Source organism: Ostrinia furnacalis, unplaced genomic scaffold, assembly GCF_004193835.3.
Source record: "Ostrinia furnacalis isolate ACB-3 unplaced genomic scaffold, ASM419383v2 OfSCF0860, whole genome shotgun sequence".
Classification (NCBI taxonomy): Eukaryota; Metazoa; Arthropoda; class Insecta; order Lepidoptera; family Crambidae; genus Ostrinia; species Ostrinia furnacalis.
The window spans coordinates 18,699-37,159 of record NW_021131099.1 but is presented as its reverse complement, the minus strand read 5'-3'; the positions used below and the strand labels follow the sequence as shown (position 1 = coordinate 37,159).

The 18,461-nt window shown below is 38.0% G+C and overlaps 1 protein-coding gene across 1 annotated transcript; it reads right to left on the bottom strand.

Annotated features, from left to right (window-relative positions):
- Nucleotides 1-605: 605 nt before the first annotated feature.
- Nucleotides 606-18,449, bottom strand: LOC114350288 (tetraspanin-8-like). Its single transcript, XM_028301021.1, has 2 exons — nt 18,255-18,449; nt 606-806 (listed from the first exon to the last, which is right to left on the bottom strand). The coding sequence occupies exons 1-2, from the start codon at nt 18,315-18,317 to the stop codon at nt 606-608; spliced, it is 264 nt and encodes an 87-aa protein (XP_028156822.1). The 5' UTR covers nt 18,318-18,449.
- Between the last annotated feature and the right edge of the window lie 12 nt (nt 18,450-18,461).

Here is an 18,461-nt window from a genome sequence, read left to right as displayed (position 1 = left end):
GAAAATTAGAAGCTTGCCGCGCCTCGCCGACAGCCCACGTGACTTGTGCATATTTGCGAGCAGGGTCACGAACATAGTCGCCACACTGAAGACCATCGGGAAGCAGCGGTACCTACTCAACCCCGAGATAGCGAAGTTAACAATGGAGAAGCTGCCGCCTGCCATGAAGTACCGGTGGTACGACTTCGCCGCAGGACAGCCCACCGACGAGGCCGACATTNACATTTGTCACCAACCCCTACTCTTCCCGCGGGTGTCGTAAGAGGCGACTTAGGGACTACACATCAAACAGAGAATGGGCAGCAGCGCTCTCTGAAAAACATCAATCTTTTAAACTGCGATCTCCAACCCGCCTGCCTAGCGTGGAGATTATGGCAAAACCCTCCACTATAGTGGAGGAGGCTCATAGTCCAGCAGTGGACTGTAAAGGGCTGTTGATGATGAAGTACGGGGAGCTAACGGGACTATTAGTAATTTGTGTTAAGAAATTACTAATAATCTTTAAAAAAAACGACCAAATCCTTTAAGCTAGCACCCATAACACAAGCATTAAGTTGCTTACTTTGGGGCTAGCTGGCGCTGTGTGAAATTGTCCAAAAGATTTATTATTTACTACTTACGATATACAGCAGCTTAGGGCTCTCCTTCCAAGCACCGAAGCACCCGAATGCAGCGATGACGATGATCAGCACCCCGATAGCGATCAGCAACGCGTCGGTCTCGTGGCCTGTCATGTCCTGCCCCGCGAAGTCCTTGATCATGGTCAGGTCCACGCATGCTGTCGCTATGATCACGATGCCGAAGATCTGGGGATGGGGAAAAAGCACATGAGCATTGAAGGTAATAAACCTGATGGATATTAACCTGTTAAATGGATGATAAAACGGTAGCTTTATAGTGTTTTAACTTAATTGTTATGAAAGATTAATGCGCATTGATCACCAGTTTGAACTGACGTTAGAATGCGCTAGTATTATTACTTCAATGCGTTAGAATGGAAATGTTATTTTAAACATGTTTGTTTTTTGTCCATTAATCATCAACGCTTGCCTAAACTGCCTAATTTTTTCAGCCTAATGACGTCCACTGCTGGATAATTTATACGTACTAGAACATTATTTAATACATAGAAAGAACCTATATTAATGGATCGTCTGTGATCAATATAAAACTGTTATACATAGCTACATATAATATAATAGTTTATGATAGTTAAGCTACAGCTTTTACTCAATTCACCAAATTAAGGTGACTCATTGAGACGACATTGAAAATTTCCATAAGCCTACAAAAACACCTATTTTGTGTAAAAGCAGATCCATTAGTTGAATAGATATAAGATACCCATAACGCGTAAACCGCCTACTGTTACCTTAGCCTTATCTAAAGAGTAAGCCTGGTTTCCACTGATGGAAGACTCACGATATTTCTTTGCCATGAGCTTTGTGTGAAGTCATTTTCGTAAAGGACTTACAATGCTCTATGACAGAGTTTCCCAAACTATGGGTCGCGACCCAGTGGTACTGCCTGTACAACCGCTGGGCAGCGGGCGAAAGGGTCCCGAGTTTGGGAACTTGTATTAAATGAGTCGTAGTCCAGACAACTTTGGAAACCACTGCTCTATGAAGTGATGATATAGAGCCAGTCGCTGATCGCTAGAGTAAAGATATTGTAGCTATACATTAAGTGACAGATAAAACTAAAAATTATTATGAATTTAGTCAATTTGGCTCATTTAAGTCTAGACCTAGGATTTTGATTTCAAGAGAAAGCAGAAGAAATATTTTTGGATTTTCAGATAATAACCGTTTGGGGATAGCATGAGTCTCGCTTAGCACTGATGAACAGGCTTTACAATGAAGAAAAATCAATCCCACAGCCCACGCCTCCCGTCAATTTGGGCGAACGATCCGACAATTAGTTGTAACGTCTCCCAATTGCCTCGCCCACGGTTGCCCACCATGTCAGTGACCTGTGGGTGTCCGTGGGCTTTGTATTTCGAAATTGGGTCACTGGGTGGCACTGGGGGCATGTTACTTTTGACAGGGCACGTGATTTTTTTTTGCATAACACGGCAGGTATTTGACCGCAATCGCGCCTGGTGTAAAACAAGTGAATATTCACTCTCGCCTTGAAAAGGCCCGGATTGTAGTCGGCAAAGACAGCAGCGAGACGAGATCGAATCAGAAATGAGGAGATCCGTAAACGAACTAAAGTAGCTGACATAGCCCGACGGATTAGCAAGCTGAAGTAGCAATGGGCAGGGCACATAGTATGCAGAACTGACGGCCGATGGGTCAGCAAGGTTCTGAAGTGGAGACCGCGTACCGGAAAACGCAGCGTATGACGTCCACCCACAAGGTGGACCGACGACATCATAAAGGTAGCAGGAAAGCGCTGGATGCAGGCCGCTACCAACCGGGTAACATGGAAAGCATTGGGGGAGGCCTATGTTCAGCAGTGGACGTCTAATAGCTGAGATGATGATGATGATGATGAAGACAGCAGCAGGCAGCGAATTCCAGTCCCTGAGTTGTTCGCATTATAAATGAGTTAGTTATATCAAAACGCTTTGTGCGAGCTGGTTGCATGTCGACAATGAGTTGTCCTGTTGTCTAACACACTTTTCATAGTTTTATAAATAAACTGTTTCATAATTAGGCGTAAGTTAATTTAGTCGGCTGCTAAAGGGAGTTCCTGTGTTTATGTGGCTAAAATTGTTTTTACGAGCGAACAGACCAACTGTATAACGTCATTGCTATAAGAGAATACGTTAGGGACGTCTGCTAGCCCTGTTTTATACTAATTTATTTTAAAATGAAAAATTACTATTACTAAGGATTAATACTTTAATTTCATTTTAATTCTATTCTATTCAATTCAAAGTTTAGTAGAGATACCAGACAAGGATCTCAAAGATCTTCTTGAATTCATATGCGATAGAATGACATTGAATACTTATTAATATTTATCGAGAATTTTGCATTAATAATGCTCAATTCTCTAACAACATTTTCCATTTGGAAAATACTGCCTCAGATAGGAATTGAACTAATGATTTTTCGCTTCATCAGACTACCTAGAGCTGAGTTGCACTCTACCTAACTTTGACCGGTATTATTTGTTTGGAGTTTGACAGATTTTTTGTTATAGTTAAATTAAGAAGCATCCATAGCCATTTTGTCTTTGTGGTTAAAGGTTACAGCCCTGTTACAATCGCAGTAAAACGCATTTAGGTCGCTACCAACTTTTCGTTCGCTAGGAAGCGTTGTGACGAAACGCATGCGTGGGCGCCGGTTGATCGTTACGATTTACTATTATCCGTTTCACATGTGGTCACAGATCTGGAAAAGATCGTTTCTTAATTATAAGATCGCCTAAATTGGGCAGCTTCAAGTTTTGTGTTTCTTGTGAATTTAACTTTTGTATTTTATTCAATACACAACATTTCTGCTCTTTTATTTTGTATCAAGAATTAGGAACGACAATTAAAAGAAAGTTGGTTAAAAGTTTAATTTAAACAAGCGCCGGTTTCTATACAAAAACGTAGGTAGTATGATGTAACGTATGCAATAATGATTAGGTATAATGTATAATGTTGAAACAGTAGAGTCACTGTGTTGAGAATGCTAATGATACACGAAGACTTTTATTTCAGTAGGAGTTTTTATTTACAATGATGCCGTGGAGAATTACTAATGTTAGTGTGATGAGCACATGTTTTCCTGACATCTAGATCAAATTATTTTTTTTTTTTTTTTTTTTTTTTTATGCATAACAAGGCAGGTATTTGACCACAATCGCACCTGATGTTAAGTGGGATGCGGTCTAGGATGGTACATATCTGCCCTGTAAGTGCCTATTCACTCTCGCCTTGAAAAGGCCCGGATTATAGTTTTCGGGAAAGACAGCAGCAGGCAACGAATTCCAGTCCCTAGCTGTACTACTTATGTATATAATTATACATAAGTATTATATTATTATTATAGCTACTTATGTAGTTAAACCTCTTATTTGTTTAATTACTCTTGTTTTAGGTTAACGACATTATTTTTTTGGTACTATTCCATGATTTCACGGTATATTAAAAATGTGCTGGCATCTCATGGTAAATGAGGCTACTGTAACTATTTACCTGTGGACGCGACCTTGTCAGGAGAGCAGAACACAAACTGGCGCCACTTCCTGCGAGTGTACTCACGACTCACGGCTCTACATTGCAAATTATGGAATTATTGTCTCATATAATATCATGATGCTAATGTGTATGTTACAGGAAATGTATGAAATCCGTCATTGTATACAATTCCTAGGATTTGTGTATAAGTCCTAAAATCACCCGGAAATGTGTGATGTAAATTATATTAGACACATTTCCTAGGAAATTTACACATTTCCTAAACAGCAATCGGATGTAATTAAGAGTTCTTTTTTTTCTCCGAAACTTAAATGGCCGCGGCGCGGTTGCCGCTCTGTATGTGTAAGGTCGCAAGTCTAACCTAACCTAACCGAGACTTTGTTATCCAGCTACAGGAGTACTAAAACCTTCATGTCAATAATAGTTTAATAAAAGAGATGTTAAAATTAGGGTTTTCCAATACTTCAGCGTAATATGCGTGATGCCGAAAGAAAGGTATGCCAATAGGCAAATATTTTTTTCAGCCGAAGTATAATAGTGCGAAAACAACTTTCAGGTTAAACAATAATAGTTGTAAGTTAAAAGTACCTATCGGCCAATGTGGTTTGGCTAAATGAAATTTTATTCGTACTGAGGGGCACCCGATCACACGACCGCGCTTGTGCCGCTTAGTTTTATACATTTCCTAATACAATATTGGAATTCTATAAAATTCCTAGGAAAAGTATACATGTCCTAGGATATGTGCGTATTAAAAAATCTGTGAAGCAATATTTCATACATTTCCTAAATAGCTTCGGAATTGTATACATTTCCTAGGAATAGTATACAATTCCTAGAATTCATACATTTCCTGTAACATGTATATTTAGTAGTATTTATTTATCTATTTTAGACTGCGCTTCTTATTTTACTTTAGGCTGAGTTGCACCACCTAACTTTGACCGTAACTTTGACGATAACCGGTGCTTTTGTTATGGAGTTTGACAGATTTTTGACGATTGTTAAAGTTAAAATAAGATGGTGCAACCCAGCCTGTGTGTGCAACTTGATTCCTGTCACTGTAAAGTATATTTCAGGAATAGGTAAGTAAGGATACAAACGTTGATGTGAAACATTGTAGAAGCTTCGTTTACAGACTTAAATATTGTGTAGCCATTGAGTTTGTGTCTCATTTATCGGTATTTAATACATAATGGAGTTTTCTTACTTCTGATATCGGGTTATTCCCAAAAGTCGACGGCTCTATTGTTTTCCAAAAATGTAAGTCGTATCATTCCTATTAATATTATAAATGCGAAAGTTTGGATGTCTGGATGGATGTTTGTTACTCTTTCACGGAAAAACTACTGAACGGATTTTGATGAAACTTTACAGTATTAAAGTAATCTTTATAACCCAGAATAACATATTAGGCTATAATTTATGAAGATCTGTGACAAATTAAATTTCACGCGGGTGAAGCCGCGGGTAAAAGCTAGTTCTAAATAAATATGTTTATGTGTCGCGAATACCTTCCCGTGTTTTTATGTGCTATAGTATAGGTAGTTTGCGGATAAAGTCTGCAGGTACGCATCCGTGACAATCAGACTGGAAACCATTTTATGGTTTTTCTAACATCTGTCTTGTTTTGTTTCAATCTATTTTAAACTTAGTTTGGGTTTAGTACAATGTGAATTATAGATAGTATGGTACAGTCAGTCATGACACCCAAAATCTAAATACATTAACTCAAAGGTGACTGACTGACATAGTGATCTATCAACGCACAGCCCAAACCACTGGACAGATCGGGCTAAAATTTGGCATGCAGGTAGATGTTATGATGTAGACATCCGTTAAGAAAGGATTTTGCGAAACTCCACCCCTAAGGGGGTAAAACGGGATCTACGCATACGAAGTTGGTACACCCCGCTAACTGTGAGTTGGCGTTAATTAAATAAGAACTCTTAAATGCGCTGTTAGTTCCATAGACGTAATTTTGCTGACCTGATATCTAGTTGGTATTGTTGATCGAAGATTTACACTGCAAAAATGATGAAGTTTGTTTTTTTATACTCGTACACTGCAATTAGGTTGAAAGTCAAACGTAGGTTCAAAAACAAATTACGATCGAGTAAAAAATACTTGCAAAAAAAGGTAATAAGTACCATCTCAGAATTCTGAGAACTAACTACATAATATAAAACAAAGTCGCTTTCCTGTCTGTCTGTCCATATGTATGCTTAGATCTTTAAAAATACGCAATGGATTTGGATGCGTTTTTTTTTATAGATAGAGTGATTCAAGAGGAAGGTTTTGTGTACCTATGTTTCCATTGTACCTATGCGAAGCAGGGGCGGGTCGCTAGTTTAGAATACTGTAAAAACACCTAACAACTTCGAACATAACAACAAATGCGCTTGCCAGTATGTGACTAATCCCATGAGCGCACCATTGAATGACATTGACAAGTCACTCTTATTTTTCCGCACTGATGAAATCTCCTTGCATCATCGTTATTAGTGACATCATTTATGGCATTATGGTGTTATTTCGCTTCGAGTATGAGTACTAAACTAATGCCTTTACAATATCTTCTTAGATAACTTAATCATATTTAACATAGGCACTATTTGATGAAATAAATATTGCCTACATTGTTTGCAACATCAAGCACGGGGTCGTTACAGCCTACACGATGAAAAGAAGGTAAAGGACAGTACGCACCATTATTAATTGCTGCATTGCCGCGAAAGCTCTCGCTTGTAAAGGCAATATACGAGTAGGTACAAGCACATAGTTATGCCGAATAAAAAACTTAATTTTAGTAGATAAAGAACGCATGCGTTTGAAAAACGCTCGCCAACTTGCATAGGTACGAATGTTCGCAGTTAATTTACCTAGATCTTTTAAACTTTCTTTTAAAAACGAGGAAATCCAATCGAAAACTATGGGATTTACAGTTAACGATTTACGACGAAATTTTCAAATAATGGTTAATTGAATAAAAACTATGAGCCTCAAATGAATTCATACGATTGTACGGAATTAGGTGCGTCTTCGAAAGTGGCCGTCCTTGACACATATCGCAGTCGCGACTGAACCACGATCGTAATACAAAGGCTGTTGTTGAGAATGATCGGATCATTAATGCGCAGACGCCGGCTAAACTATGGCACTCTGACTTAAGGTTCAGCCAAACCAACTTGATCAGGCGGCGATGGCGATCAATGCTTTTAAGTCTGATCGCCATTGCTGCACGCCGGCTCATCGCGTGAGATCGCGTTGGTTTGGCCGAACCTACCGGTACGATCGCAAAATATTTACTGTAGTAGAGCCTAGTCAAACTGTATTACCTACTTAATTTAGTTGTACCTAAAGTCGATCGTAATACAAAGGCTGTTGTTGTGAATGATCGGATCATTAATGCGCAGACGCCGGCTAAACTATGGCATTCCTAATTTGGACGTTTGGACGTTGCCCGCAGCTGCTACGATCGCAAAATATTTACCAAAACAGTATAATCAATCTGTTATTCACTCGTACTTAATTTTGTTGCAAAGTCGATTTTAATACAAAATAGGTATGTTGTGAACAGTGTGAATGATAAGATCTTTATGGCGCATACGCCGGCTAAATTATGGCGTTCCAACTTACTGCGTTTGGACGCTGCTACGATCGCAAAATATTTACTATGCCAATAGTACAGTACAGCCTAGTCGACTTGTATACTTTAAAGCTCTTGGCCTGCATCTAACTTGATGAAAGGTGATGATCAGGCTGAAGATGGAAGCGAACTTCAACCGGAAAACTAAAAAATAAAACGTTGTAGTGATGAACTTGAACTGCGTTCATTTTTTAGTTAATATTTGCCTTCGCTATCGAACCCGTGTGATCGTACTACCCACTATGTGTTGTTATCGTTTGTATAGTGTGGCGACATTGTCGTGATTAATTAGGAACCGGCTATAAAATTAATTCAGATAAAAACAGGATATTGATACTATTTTTCATGTTATGAAAAAAATGAAATAAATCAGTAGGTTTTGAATCGAAGCAGCCACACTGCTTTTGCCGTGGGCGCACAATTACTGGTAGCCAGTAAGCAACTGTGTGATTTTTATAACTACGATAAAAAAGGAGGTAGGCATTATCTACTTAGGTACTTAACGAGATTTTGAGAGAATTTAATTAAACCATTCAATCTAAATGTATTATTTTCATTACAACAGATTTGTGTTTAAAAAGCTTAACAAAGTAACTATCAGTGTCTGAACGAAATGATTCTTAACGAAATGTCGATAAATGTTATAAATAGTGGTGATGGAATGATGTCATGGCATGTGCTGGTCTGGACCTGAGGCCGGCTGCACCAATTAAGACAATTTGCCGGCTCAAAGCAAATGACCAGATTTTCGGCCAGATGTCAAGGTCCTAAGTGTTTTCTTCGTTGAGTAGTAAAAAGTCGTATGAGAAGATACTACCTACTATGTTTTCAGAAATTTCAAGAGAATCAAAAGACACTAATGTCCGTTTTCACCATCAATCCCTTAATTTTAAGTGACCCCTATGGTAACATACATATAATAGTTAAGTATTTTGTTTTCAAAGGGGTCACTTCAAAATTAGGGATTGATAGTGAAAACGGGCATAAGGGACATTTTTTTAAAACTTTTACAGTAGAAGCCTTTTACGAAAACTGAAGCAGAGATAACTATGCTTTTAGGAAGATCCTTTAAAACAAATTGATATCGTAAAATATAGTTGAAAAATTACATACGACTTTTTGAAGTGACCATTATGTCAGCATAATTTCTTTTGCTCTAAGGAATGTTAAACGAGAATCACGGGAAAGTGCATGTCGGTCATTCTCCGGATCTGGATTATTTTGTTGATTACCCCGACCTTTTTTATTTTTGAATTTAGAGTAAGTTTAGGTAAAACATTTCAAAATAGACATTATTAAGAGCATATTTTTTATATTGGCCCATCTGTAGCAAGCAGGAATAAAAAGTTATGCGACATCAAAATTTTCATGGTCGGGGTAATCAAAGTTGGGAGTCAGAGTAATCAAAAATAAAACAAAATATTTTATTTTCTAAGGTTTTTTTTAAGTATGGTAAAATAAATGTTATTATAACTAGCCATTTGTTATTTTGATGTATAAACGACAATATTGTAAAGTTTCAACAAAATCTGTTAAGTAGTTGTTGCGTAAAAGAGTAAAAAACATACATATACATTATACATATAATATTAGTGACTCAATGTCCTATGTCTCCTATATGGGACAGAAGGCGTCCACAACAGTCCTCCATCGCATTCGGTCTTGAGCTTCGCGTTTGATCTCGCTCCAAGTCTTAACAGTGCGCCGCTATGTTTTTTTGGCGCGACCACGTTTGCATTTTCCCTGGGGGTTCCAATCTAGAGCCTGCTTGGGGATGTGATCGGGGTCCCTTCGGAGAGTGTGGCCGATCCAGTTCCACTTGCAGCGTTTATTCTGCTGAACGATCGGTATTTCGTGGCAGCGTTCCAAAAGTTCGTCGTTTGAAGATTTTGGAGAATTCGGCGAAGACAGCGGCTGAAGAAGATCTGCAGCTGGTGCGAGATAACCTTAGTGACCTTCCACGTTTCACGCCCGCCCATAGAGCAGAACTGGTTTGACGTTGGACCCGAATATTTTGATCTTGCTTGGGTCAATTTCCGTGACTGCCATACGGCTCGAAGTTGTGCGAAGGTAGCTCTGGCCTTGGCAATGCGCGAAGTGATGTCCTCTTCGGTACCTCCAGGCTCTGAAACGATGCTCCCGAGGTAAGTGAAATTGTGGACTCGTTGGACATCCTCTGCACCAACGGTGTGCAATTCCTCACTCCAGATCGCATCTCTTGGGTCTTCCGGTACTGATACCCTTGCTTTACCCTTTTTTCGGCACAATAATTAGAAGCCCCTTATGCCAGTCGTCTGGGAGTTCCTCTTCCATCCAGATGTTTTCGAAGACAGGTGTCAGGACGTTAACGGCGGAGTTTACATCGGCTTACAGCATTTCAGCGGTGATAAGGTCGAGTCCAGGGGTCTTGCCAATTTTGAGGGATAATATTATGTATTAATAGGAGATAGGATTTCATTTTAGTAAAGGGTAATTTTGCTTATTAAACGTTATTTAGTTAATCATTCATTAGTAAAATTACAGTATTATTGATTACTCGGTGACAAAAGTCGGGGTAATCAAGGTCGGGGTAGTCAAAAAATTAAGGTTTATCCTGAGCCCTGCCCAATCTGTAAGTTGAATCCCATATGTTTTAATACACAAAAATGCGGTTACATGGACCATTATTCCTGTACATTCTCAAGAACTTTCCATGTAAAGAAACCTAAAAAAACAGGATAGAGTAAATCAATCGTGCACTGAACCAAGGTCGGGGTAATCATATTCTTATCTCGATAACTCCGAAATCCTGCGACGAGTTGCATTACCGATCACCTCGGCACGCAGGCTACCACTAAAGGTTCACGGGGGAGGATAGAGCTCGTTTCTAAATTGCGTAGCTAGGGACGTAGGCGCACATTAGCGACGTGTCGGGGTAATCACGGTTAACGCCCGGACACAACTTCAAATAGTTATTTTACAAAACCTTTTAGTGATATAGTTATATCGTATTTAATTTATCAATGTTTATTTAATCAGTAATCGATTACATAAGCATTGAAAGCGGTAATAATATCGGATTAATTTATACGAGCAAATTTGTTCTGAAATCGGGAGCGCGGACACGTCGTGGTAATCAATTTTTGACGACTTACGATTTTTTTTAAATTACTTAATTAACTATTATTAACTATCTCTGTGGTTTAACAACAAGAACCAAAGTTATACTATTAGATAAAAATATTTGTTACTAAAATATTATGATATTCGGGTACTTTTTGGCCCCGGACACGTGATTTTCTTGGCCGGTAGAATGACCCATGTAAAGAAAGATAAACAGATTACGATATCTTAAGACATCGCACTCATATTTTGTTTACTGAACAAACACCAATTTCAACGGGCTGTGGGAAAGGCTATTTTATATTTGTTGAAACCGGTGAGATTTAGTCGCATGGACTCGTACTATGACGTCATCAAAGTTGATTTTCAAGAAAGATGATGATAATCGAAAGATGATTTCTCTTTAGGTGGAATAAAGATCAAGTGGTACTGGAAGATCACTTATGGGGTATTGTTGGCTCATAGCGTTTTTATTGAAGCTTTCAACGGGTTGACCTAAAGCTCATCTAAAAGGGAAATATTGTAGACTCGAGAACCTTAACTTCTTAACCAAGATCTATTTGTTAAGTTTACCATGCTAACTTCTAAAAATTAATGTGTAGCCTCTCGTACACTGAAAGGCTGAGTTGCACCACCTTATTTTAACCGTAACAATAACCGGTGTTCTTTGTATGGAGTTTGATAGATTTTTTACGTTTGTCAAAGTTAAAGTAAGATGGTGCAAGTCAAACTAAGTCTTCCTAAACAGGGATTACCACTTGCATTTGCATAATTTTTCAAACCTCGTACAGAAATCATGGAAAGTCAATTAGCAATAGGGCAGGGCGATAGTATCGACCGGCAACACTCCTGCGACCCAATTGAGTGACCGGGTCACTATGGTCATGTTATTTGAAATGGACAGAATGTCAGACATAATTATGTGTGAAGGTGCTAATGATATACAAGTTTCAATAAGAAGTTGTTTATTTCGTTACAGGAAAAAGATCGTCATAACACGTAAGAGGCATGTTAATATGAAAAATGATTAGTTCCATGAATACATTACACAAAATCTTAATTATTTTTTTGTTTTTATATTAGCAAGATTTTTCAAATGTGAAAACCTAGGCGTGTGTTTGTGACAAATCCATCATTAGGACACGCTACATTGCACCATCTTATTTTGTCAATATGAACTCCCTTCAACCGACCAATTTGAATTCAAGCAGTGTTGTTCGCTACCAGTATTAGGCTAGTCATCATTACTATGTAGTTAATGGTAGAGCAAATCAAGTAAACACTATCCAAAGCGACCATTAACAGCACTAATCGATCAACAGAAACCGATTACCCTGCCTGTTGATTGACAGCGTTCTCATTTATTCACTCGTACGCCACGCGAAGACAATTACAACTTTTATTCAACATGCCCTGTCAAGACATGACATGGTTACTAGGAAATGGGTGACCTGGATGATAGTCCTGACATTTGGTGCCGATCGAATGTTTACGATCGATAGCACTTTGGCTTCAAATAATATTAAGTGACTGGACGATGGATGGATGGGTGTAAAATAAGACTGAGGCCTTGTCCAGGAGGGCGAATTCGCCGCGAATCGCTATTATAGAAATTCTAAAAAAACACCAAGGAAAACAATTTTATTTTCCTTTTGGCTTTTTATTGGAATGTATTGTAGAATCATGTTTTTAAAGCTCAACTGGATATCTAGTAGGTAACTCTTATTTTTTGCTGTTCTATGCGAGACGTTCCCTCTTTTTTTATGCATATTATTAATATCATAGTCAGTCCTGTTGTTTTTGCTATTTATACTCTTCCCAAAGGACAGACATAGGGCATGACATGACATGTAATTTACGTGGTCACGTTACGAAAAGGTGCTAATCGTTATGATAATTAGTTTAACCGCTCGTGAAATTCACGCCCAGCCTTCTAGTTTAAGTCTTATGGTTTTAAATATGGCACCTTCAAATTAAGCTTTAACCACACCTTTTAAAAGCCAATGGCAGGTCGCGCGACCAATGACAGTTCACGCGACCTGTCATTTCCCTGTGATCGCGCCGACGATGGCGATCTGCACGCGTTGGTGTGGGTGAAGCATTAGAGGTGTGAGGAAGCGCTGTAGTGGTCCACTGTGGCGCTTCATGATCATCATCATCATTTCAGCCACAGGACGTCCACTGCTGAACATAGGCCTCCCCCAATGACTTCCACATCGCACGGTTGGTAGCGCCTGCACCCAGCGCCTTCCTGCTACCTTTATTAGGTCGTCGGTCCAGCTTGTGGGTGGACGTCCCACGCTGTGTTTTCCGGTACGCGGCCTCCATTCCAGAACCTTGCTGCCTCATCAGCCGTCAGTTCTGCGTACTATGTGCCCTGCCCACTGCCACTTCAGCTTGCTAATCCGTCGGGCTATGTCAGCGACTTTAGAGACTGTGGCGCATGTAGAACTCGAATTATTATAATATTGTTTTTCAATGGCATACAAAATATTAAATGTGACAAGCCATCAAATCTATTAGCGTCCATATAATATGCTAACTAGCCACTTAAAATTCCGTGTCCAGTCAAGCACAATTAAAATTCAGCGTAGGCCTAAACAGTGGATGTTGCGCCGGCGCTTAACTAATATTAACATATCCGTTGTGGACTCAGACCCTTATTTAATGTATTCATTGGACAGTGTTTGACTTACATTATCGCACCTACTGTGTTGATGAAAAGACCGCGCTTTTTTGGGCTAATTTGTATGCAATACACGGGCTATACTTTTTCATTTCACGTATACAAGCGTGGATTAGGTAATGTTGCTTAGATATACTGTATTACCTTCCTCCTTCGGCAGCAGGGATCAACGTCAAGGGACCCGCTGAAAATCGGTGCCCCTATTTGACAGCAGGGCACAATGTTTTTCTTTTTGTAATTTATGTAAATGTGATGTCGCTTTTTTTGTCAAATAGAACATTTTTTACTTTACTTTTACTATTAACTGAACAGTTAAACTTAAGACCTATGGCTAGACACTGGACCAACTGACGGTCATAATTAAATCAAAGGTTGCCGAGAGTCGTTGGAAATAACATAGAACTTTTTCGAAATTAAATGAGTCTAAATGAACAATTTTATTAATTTGAACTGACAATTCACTATCTGTACTAACAAACTAATATTGCTGACGGAATGTTTTAACATATTATATTTAATGGCCTTCACGCTATAATCAGAATTGGTACCCAACACACGCTGACCAGCCAGAACGAATGTTTTACAGCGAAGTGACGTCATTCTGATAAAGTTATGGCGTCATTTCCTTTCTGGAAGGTAAGAGGTCACATTTTATTAATTCGTCAAAACATTTCCCCGATATAATTTTGCATGAATATTCAACAATCTGAATTCAATTAATACTTAGAATTATTTTAGTTAAATGTAGAGTCGACAGTACATTATACTGCATAATTAATTGCACTATAGCACCTATCCTATTACAAGCAGGAAGTAGCAGGAAGGCGCTGGACGCTACCAACCGGGCAACATGGAAAGCATTAGGGAGGCCTATGTTCAGCAGTGGACGTCTTATGGCTGAGATGATGATGATGATGATTATTAGATTTTCATTGCTGTTTAGAATCCATCAGTGGATTGACAAAAGTATACTAGTGTTTTTGTACTGGAAAGCATTTGACTGATTGTAAGATTAAGCTATACCATAAAAGAAACGTAAATTAAGCAGAAATCACTAACCGTAAAAGTACTAAGCGTAGATTTTTGTAGATTTATACAGGGTGTATGTTTGTTCTTACAATACAACACGAATACATTAGCTACTTGATTGTGACCTCGCGTGACTGTACATACTCGTAATACCTAAATACATAACACCTAGCAGGCGAGACCGTACTGCTAATGACATAAGATCAAAGTTGTAGGTGTTTTAGGTTTACTTAGTTTTGAACTTGAAGAATAAGTTAACCAGATTTGTAGCACGTAAGTGGAAATATTTGTATTGTAACACGCAGGTAGTGTTAAGGTACGAGTATTACGGATTCATGTTGGCAAAAACCATGTGAAATTAAAAAAAACTACTCAATAACTAAGCTTTTTTTTCAGCATGGACTGCTTAGCTCGCACCTTTAAAAATGTATGTTAAACTTTCAAAAAGAGGCTTTGGCTAAGTTCCTTGCAGTTTCTTTCCCGCACAGGCCCACATTATTGCCCTAAAGCAGTTCTAGGACGTGTAAAAGCCACGAGGACGAAATAAGAAGGCTAAAGAGAAAAAGACGCTAGTTCAGCTAGTTCTGTACATCAGTACTATTGTACTAGGTACGGCCATATCGTCACGTAACTGACCATACAGTGATATAAGTTAGACTCATGTAAATACCATAGTTTCTCCGGTTTAGTCATGAATCGGCGTGACGTCACACACCTGCCTCGATCTAGCCGGTAATTTACTGCCTCACTATAGGAAGGCACGGTACGTGAGCACTGGCACATTATGTTTAATGCTATTTATGTTGTAATCTCTCAATCTAGGGTATATTAATGAACCTGTTTTTGTAGTAAATTCGGGGTTACCCGCCGATATTGGAAGATTAGGTACCACTGCATATAAAATATTATGGTAATGACACGAGTTTGAATGCGGTGTTTGTCATTTCATACGAATAAGGCCCAGAACAGACGGTGAAACGCAACTGCAACGAAACTGCAACTGCTAGTTACTTTTGAGTTGCATCTAAGTTTCTGCCATAGCGTCCGTTGAGAGACCACACATGACGCGACTAGTTTGATACTTTCAGTTTCAGTTTCATTCATCAGAATCATCACAAAGTTGCAGTTTTGTTGCAGTTGCGTTTCACCGTCTGTTCTGGGCCTAAATCGAACGTGTATTATGTGCTTATACCAAAGTTTAACCATTAAGCATATCTAAAATACATTGTGTAGATTTGGATACTAATTATGCTATCGTAAAACCGAAACACATAAAAGAAAATTTTTTTTACGAGTACACTATAGCATTATAGTGACTCTAATGGCAGACAAGAATGGGTTCCACACAAGGTCATGCCACAAAATCTAGAGCTTGAGCTCCGGTAAGCTAACTTGATATATTATCCGAGATGAAACGTTAAATGCACCCACCAACGTATGGTTATAACTAAAGCTTGGTGCCACGACTGATTGATCAATTTTCCTAGTGACTGAACAACTCCGTGACTCGTCAAGCATTGCAACAATTAGTAGTATTGTCATCAAGCATAGCTCTTTTGTTTTATTGATAGCAATAATAATTCTTGTATACCTTCATACAAAAGTAGGTACATAGCGCAAAATTCGCTACAGTACCCACTACGTCACGATATTTGTGAGTTTATTCAGGGAATTACGCGTCCTTCGTACAATATAAGACATAAGTGTCTTTGGACTATGAGGAAATCCAAACTATATTTGTTTAACGTAACTTGTCTCGTAGTTTATATATTTTTTTAAATCATTGTGCTCTGTTGAATTAAAGTGATAAGGAATCGTATGAAGAACTTTCTTTGGTGAGTTTTATTATCATATTAGTTTATTCAGTACATACTCGTATAGGCCCGTTATGTTATTAAGTATTTCAAAATATCTGGTGGAGATTATCAATTCCGATCAAGAAATCAAATTGAGTTGAACAATTTGACATAGATAATTTAAAAAAGTTTAATACTGGTTCCCAATTCCATGGTTTTTGCAGTACCATTTATAGAACCCGGAACGAAACTGACGACAGAAAAAGCCTCATGGTCACATTTTATTTATAACTGCGTTTGTCATAGCTTAATTGCATGGCGGTCAAGCTATTGCAATTAAAGCATCAGCCATCAAACGACCACCCATCGAGATGTATCCAATCGCCCGATTGCTTAATAGCAGCATCTCTGAAATGGATCAACAGATATTTTTTGTAGAGAAAGAAAAAAGTTTTTTAACTAAGATAATGTAAGTCTGTTGTTGAAAGTGCTTTACCACGTCTAAAAGTCAGCGTTATTTGAATAAATATTGTTGAAAAACTACAACAATATGACATTGACAGAGTTTACTAAGATATTCTAGATTTAAAAACAGACTAGTTATAAAAAGATTCTAGTTTTAGTATTTACATTCTAGCTCAAGATGTTTGATAAAATGTCATATTGTTGTAGTTTTTGAACAATATTTATTAAAATAACGCTGACTTTTCGACGTATCTTATCAATTATTGGTAAGTTTTTCTAAAGTTAACCTGTAAAGTTCAACAAAACTATTTGCATTCGACTCTACACAAAACCTTTATTTCATTTTTCTCTCTTATACAAAATCGTAATGTATTTTATGTTCTTACATAATCTGTAGTTCAACCAGTTAATGTAACCTGCGATGCCCCAGTAAGGGCGTATTTGGACAGACCACTTACAGAAACGTGTTGTACCTTGAAATCCTTACATAGGTGACATTCCCTAAATACATTAATTTATTTATTGATTGATAGCAAAGTGCAGTTTAATATTTCTTTCTTTATTTAGAGATTAAGTCATTCAAAAAGAAGATTTCCTTGAATAATAATCTGACATTTGTCTGATTAATAGAATCGCAAATATTAAAATAATCAACAACAAGCACCGCAATATTTCCTCATACGAACTGAATGCAAATTTTTATTATTTCTGTTTGTAACCGTAAACTTCAAAATAATATTCGGTTAGGAATTTCCTAGATATTAAGAAATACATATGTATGCTTCTTACATCTATACCTACCTATCCTAAAGCGTTTAACTTCCAGTCTAAGTTTCATAAACATTATTTAACTTTCAATTTCAACACGAATGAAGATTTGTACTTTATCACTTGCAAAAATTCTACTGTTATTATTACTATGGGTAATAATAACAGGAAATTCACACTATCACACTTAGTTATATAATATTATGTTATTACACTAATAATATTATAAAGGCGAAAGTTTCTTACTTCTTCAGGTATAAACGGCTGGATTTTAATAAAATTTGGTATGGAGTTAGCTGACACCCTGAATTAACACAGGCTACGTTTTACCGCGAGTAACACCGCGGGACATAGCTAGTAAGTAATGAAAATAAAAACGAAAGGTACTTAGGTAGGTCAACCATTTATGAATTCCTAAGTGAAAATACGGAATGAATATGCGTTTTAAAAATAACAATCGTAAACAATATCGATAACTAGTATTTTGTTTTGTTTTGATGACAGTACATGGAATAAAATTAGCGGCTTCTCGAATGCATGACTGCACGACACATTATTAGAACTGGAGCGCGCACTAAAATTTACGATCATTATTTACTCATTAATTCGTGAAAAACTCACCAAAAACAATCCATTGAAAACCACCAGCAGATATTTTATGCATTTCATCCCGCAGCCCTCCATGTTTGATTTTTCATTCACCACAGATTAGTTGAAAACTTTTTCCCGCGCAACGACCGAAGAGGTCGCGTTCCGAATTTTATTTTTAAAACGTGCGCGCGGCTTTGCGTTTCGACACGATCTGCCGGTCGGTCCGGTGACTTCTGG

Excerpts from the sequence above, each read along its gene's own strand:
- LOC114350288 (XM_028301021.1), bottom strand. The coding sequence starts at position 18,317 with ATGGAGGGCTGCGGGATGAAATGCATAAAATATCTGCTGGTGGTTTTC. Across the intron at positions 807-18,254 it reads TTTTCAATGGATTGTTTTTG|ATCTTCGGCATCGTGATCAT; the intron begins GTGAGTTTTTCA and ends CCCCATCCCCAG.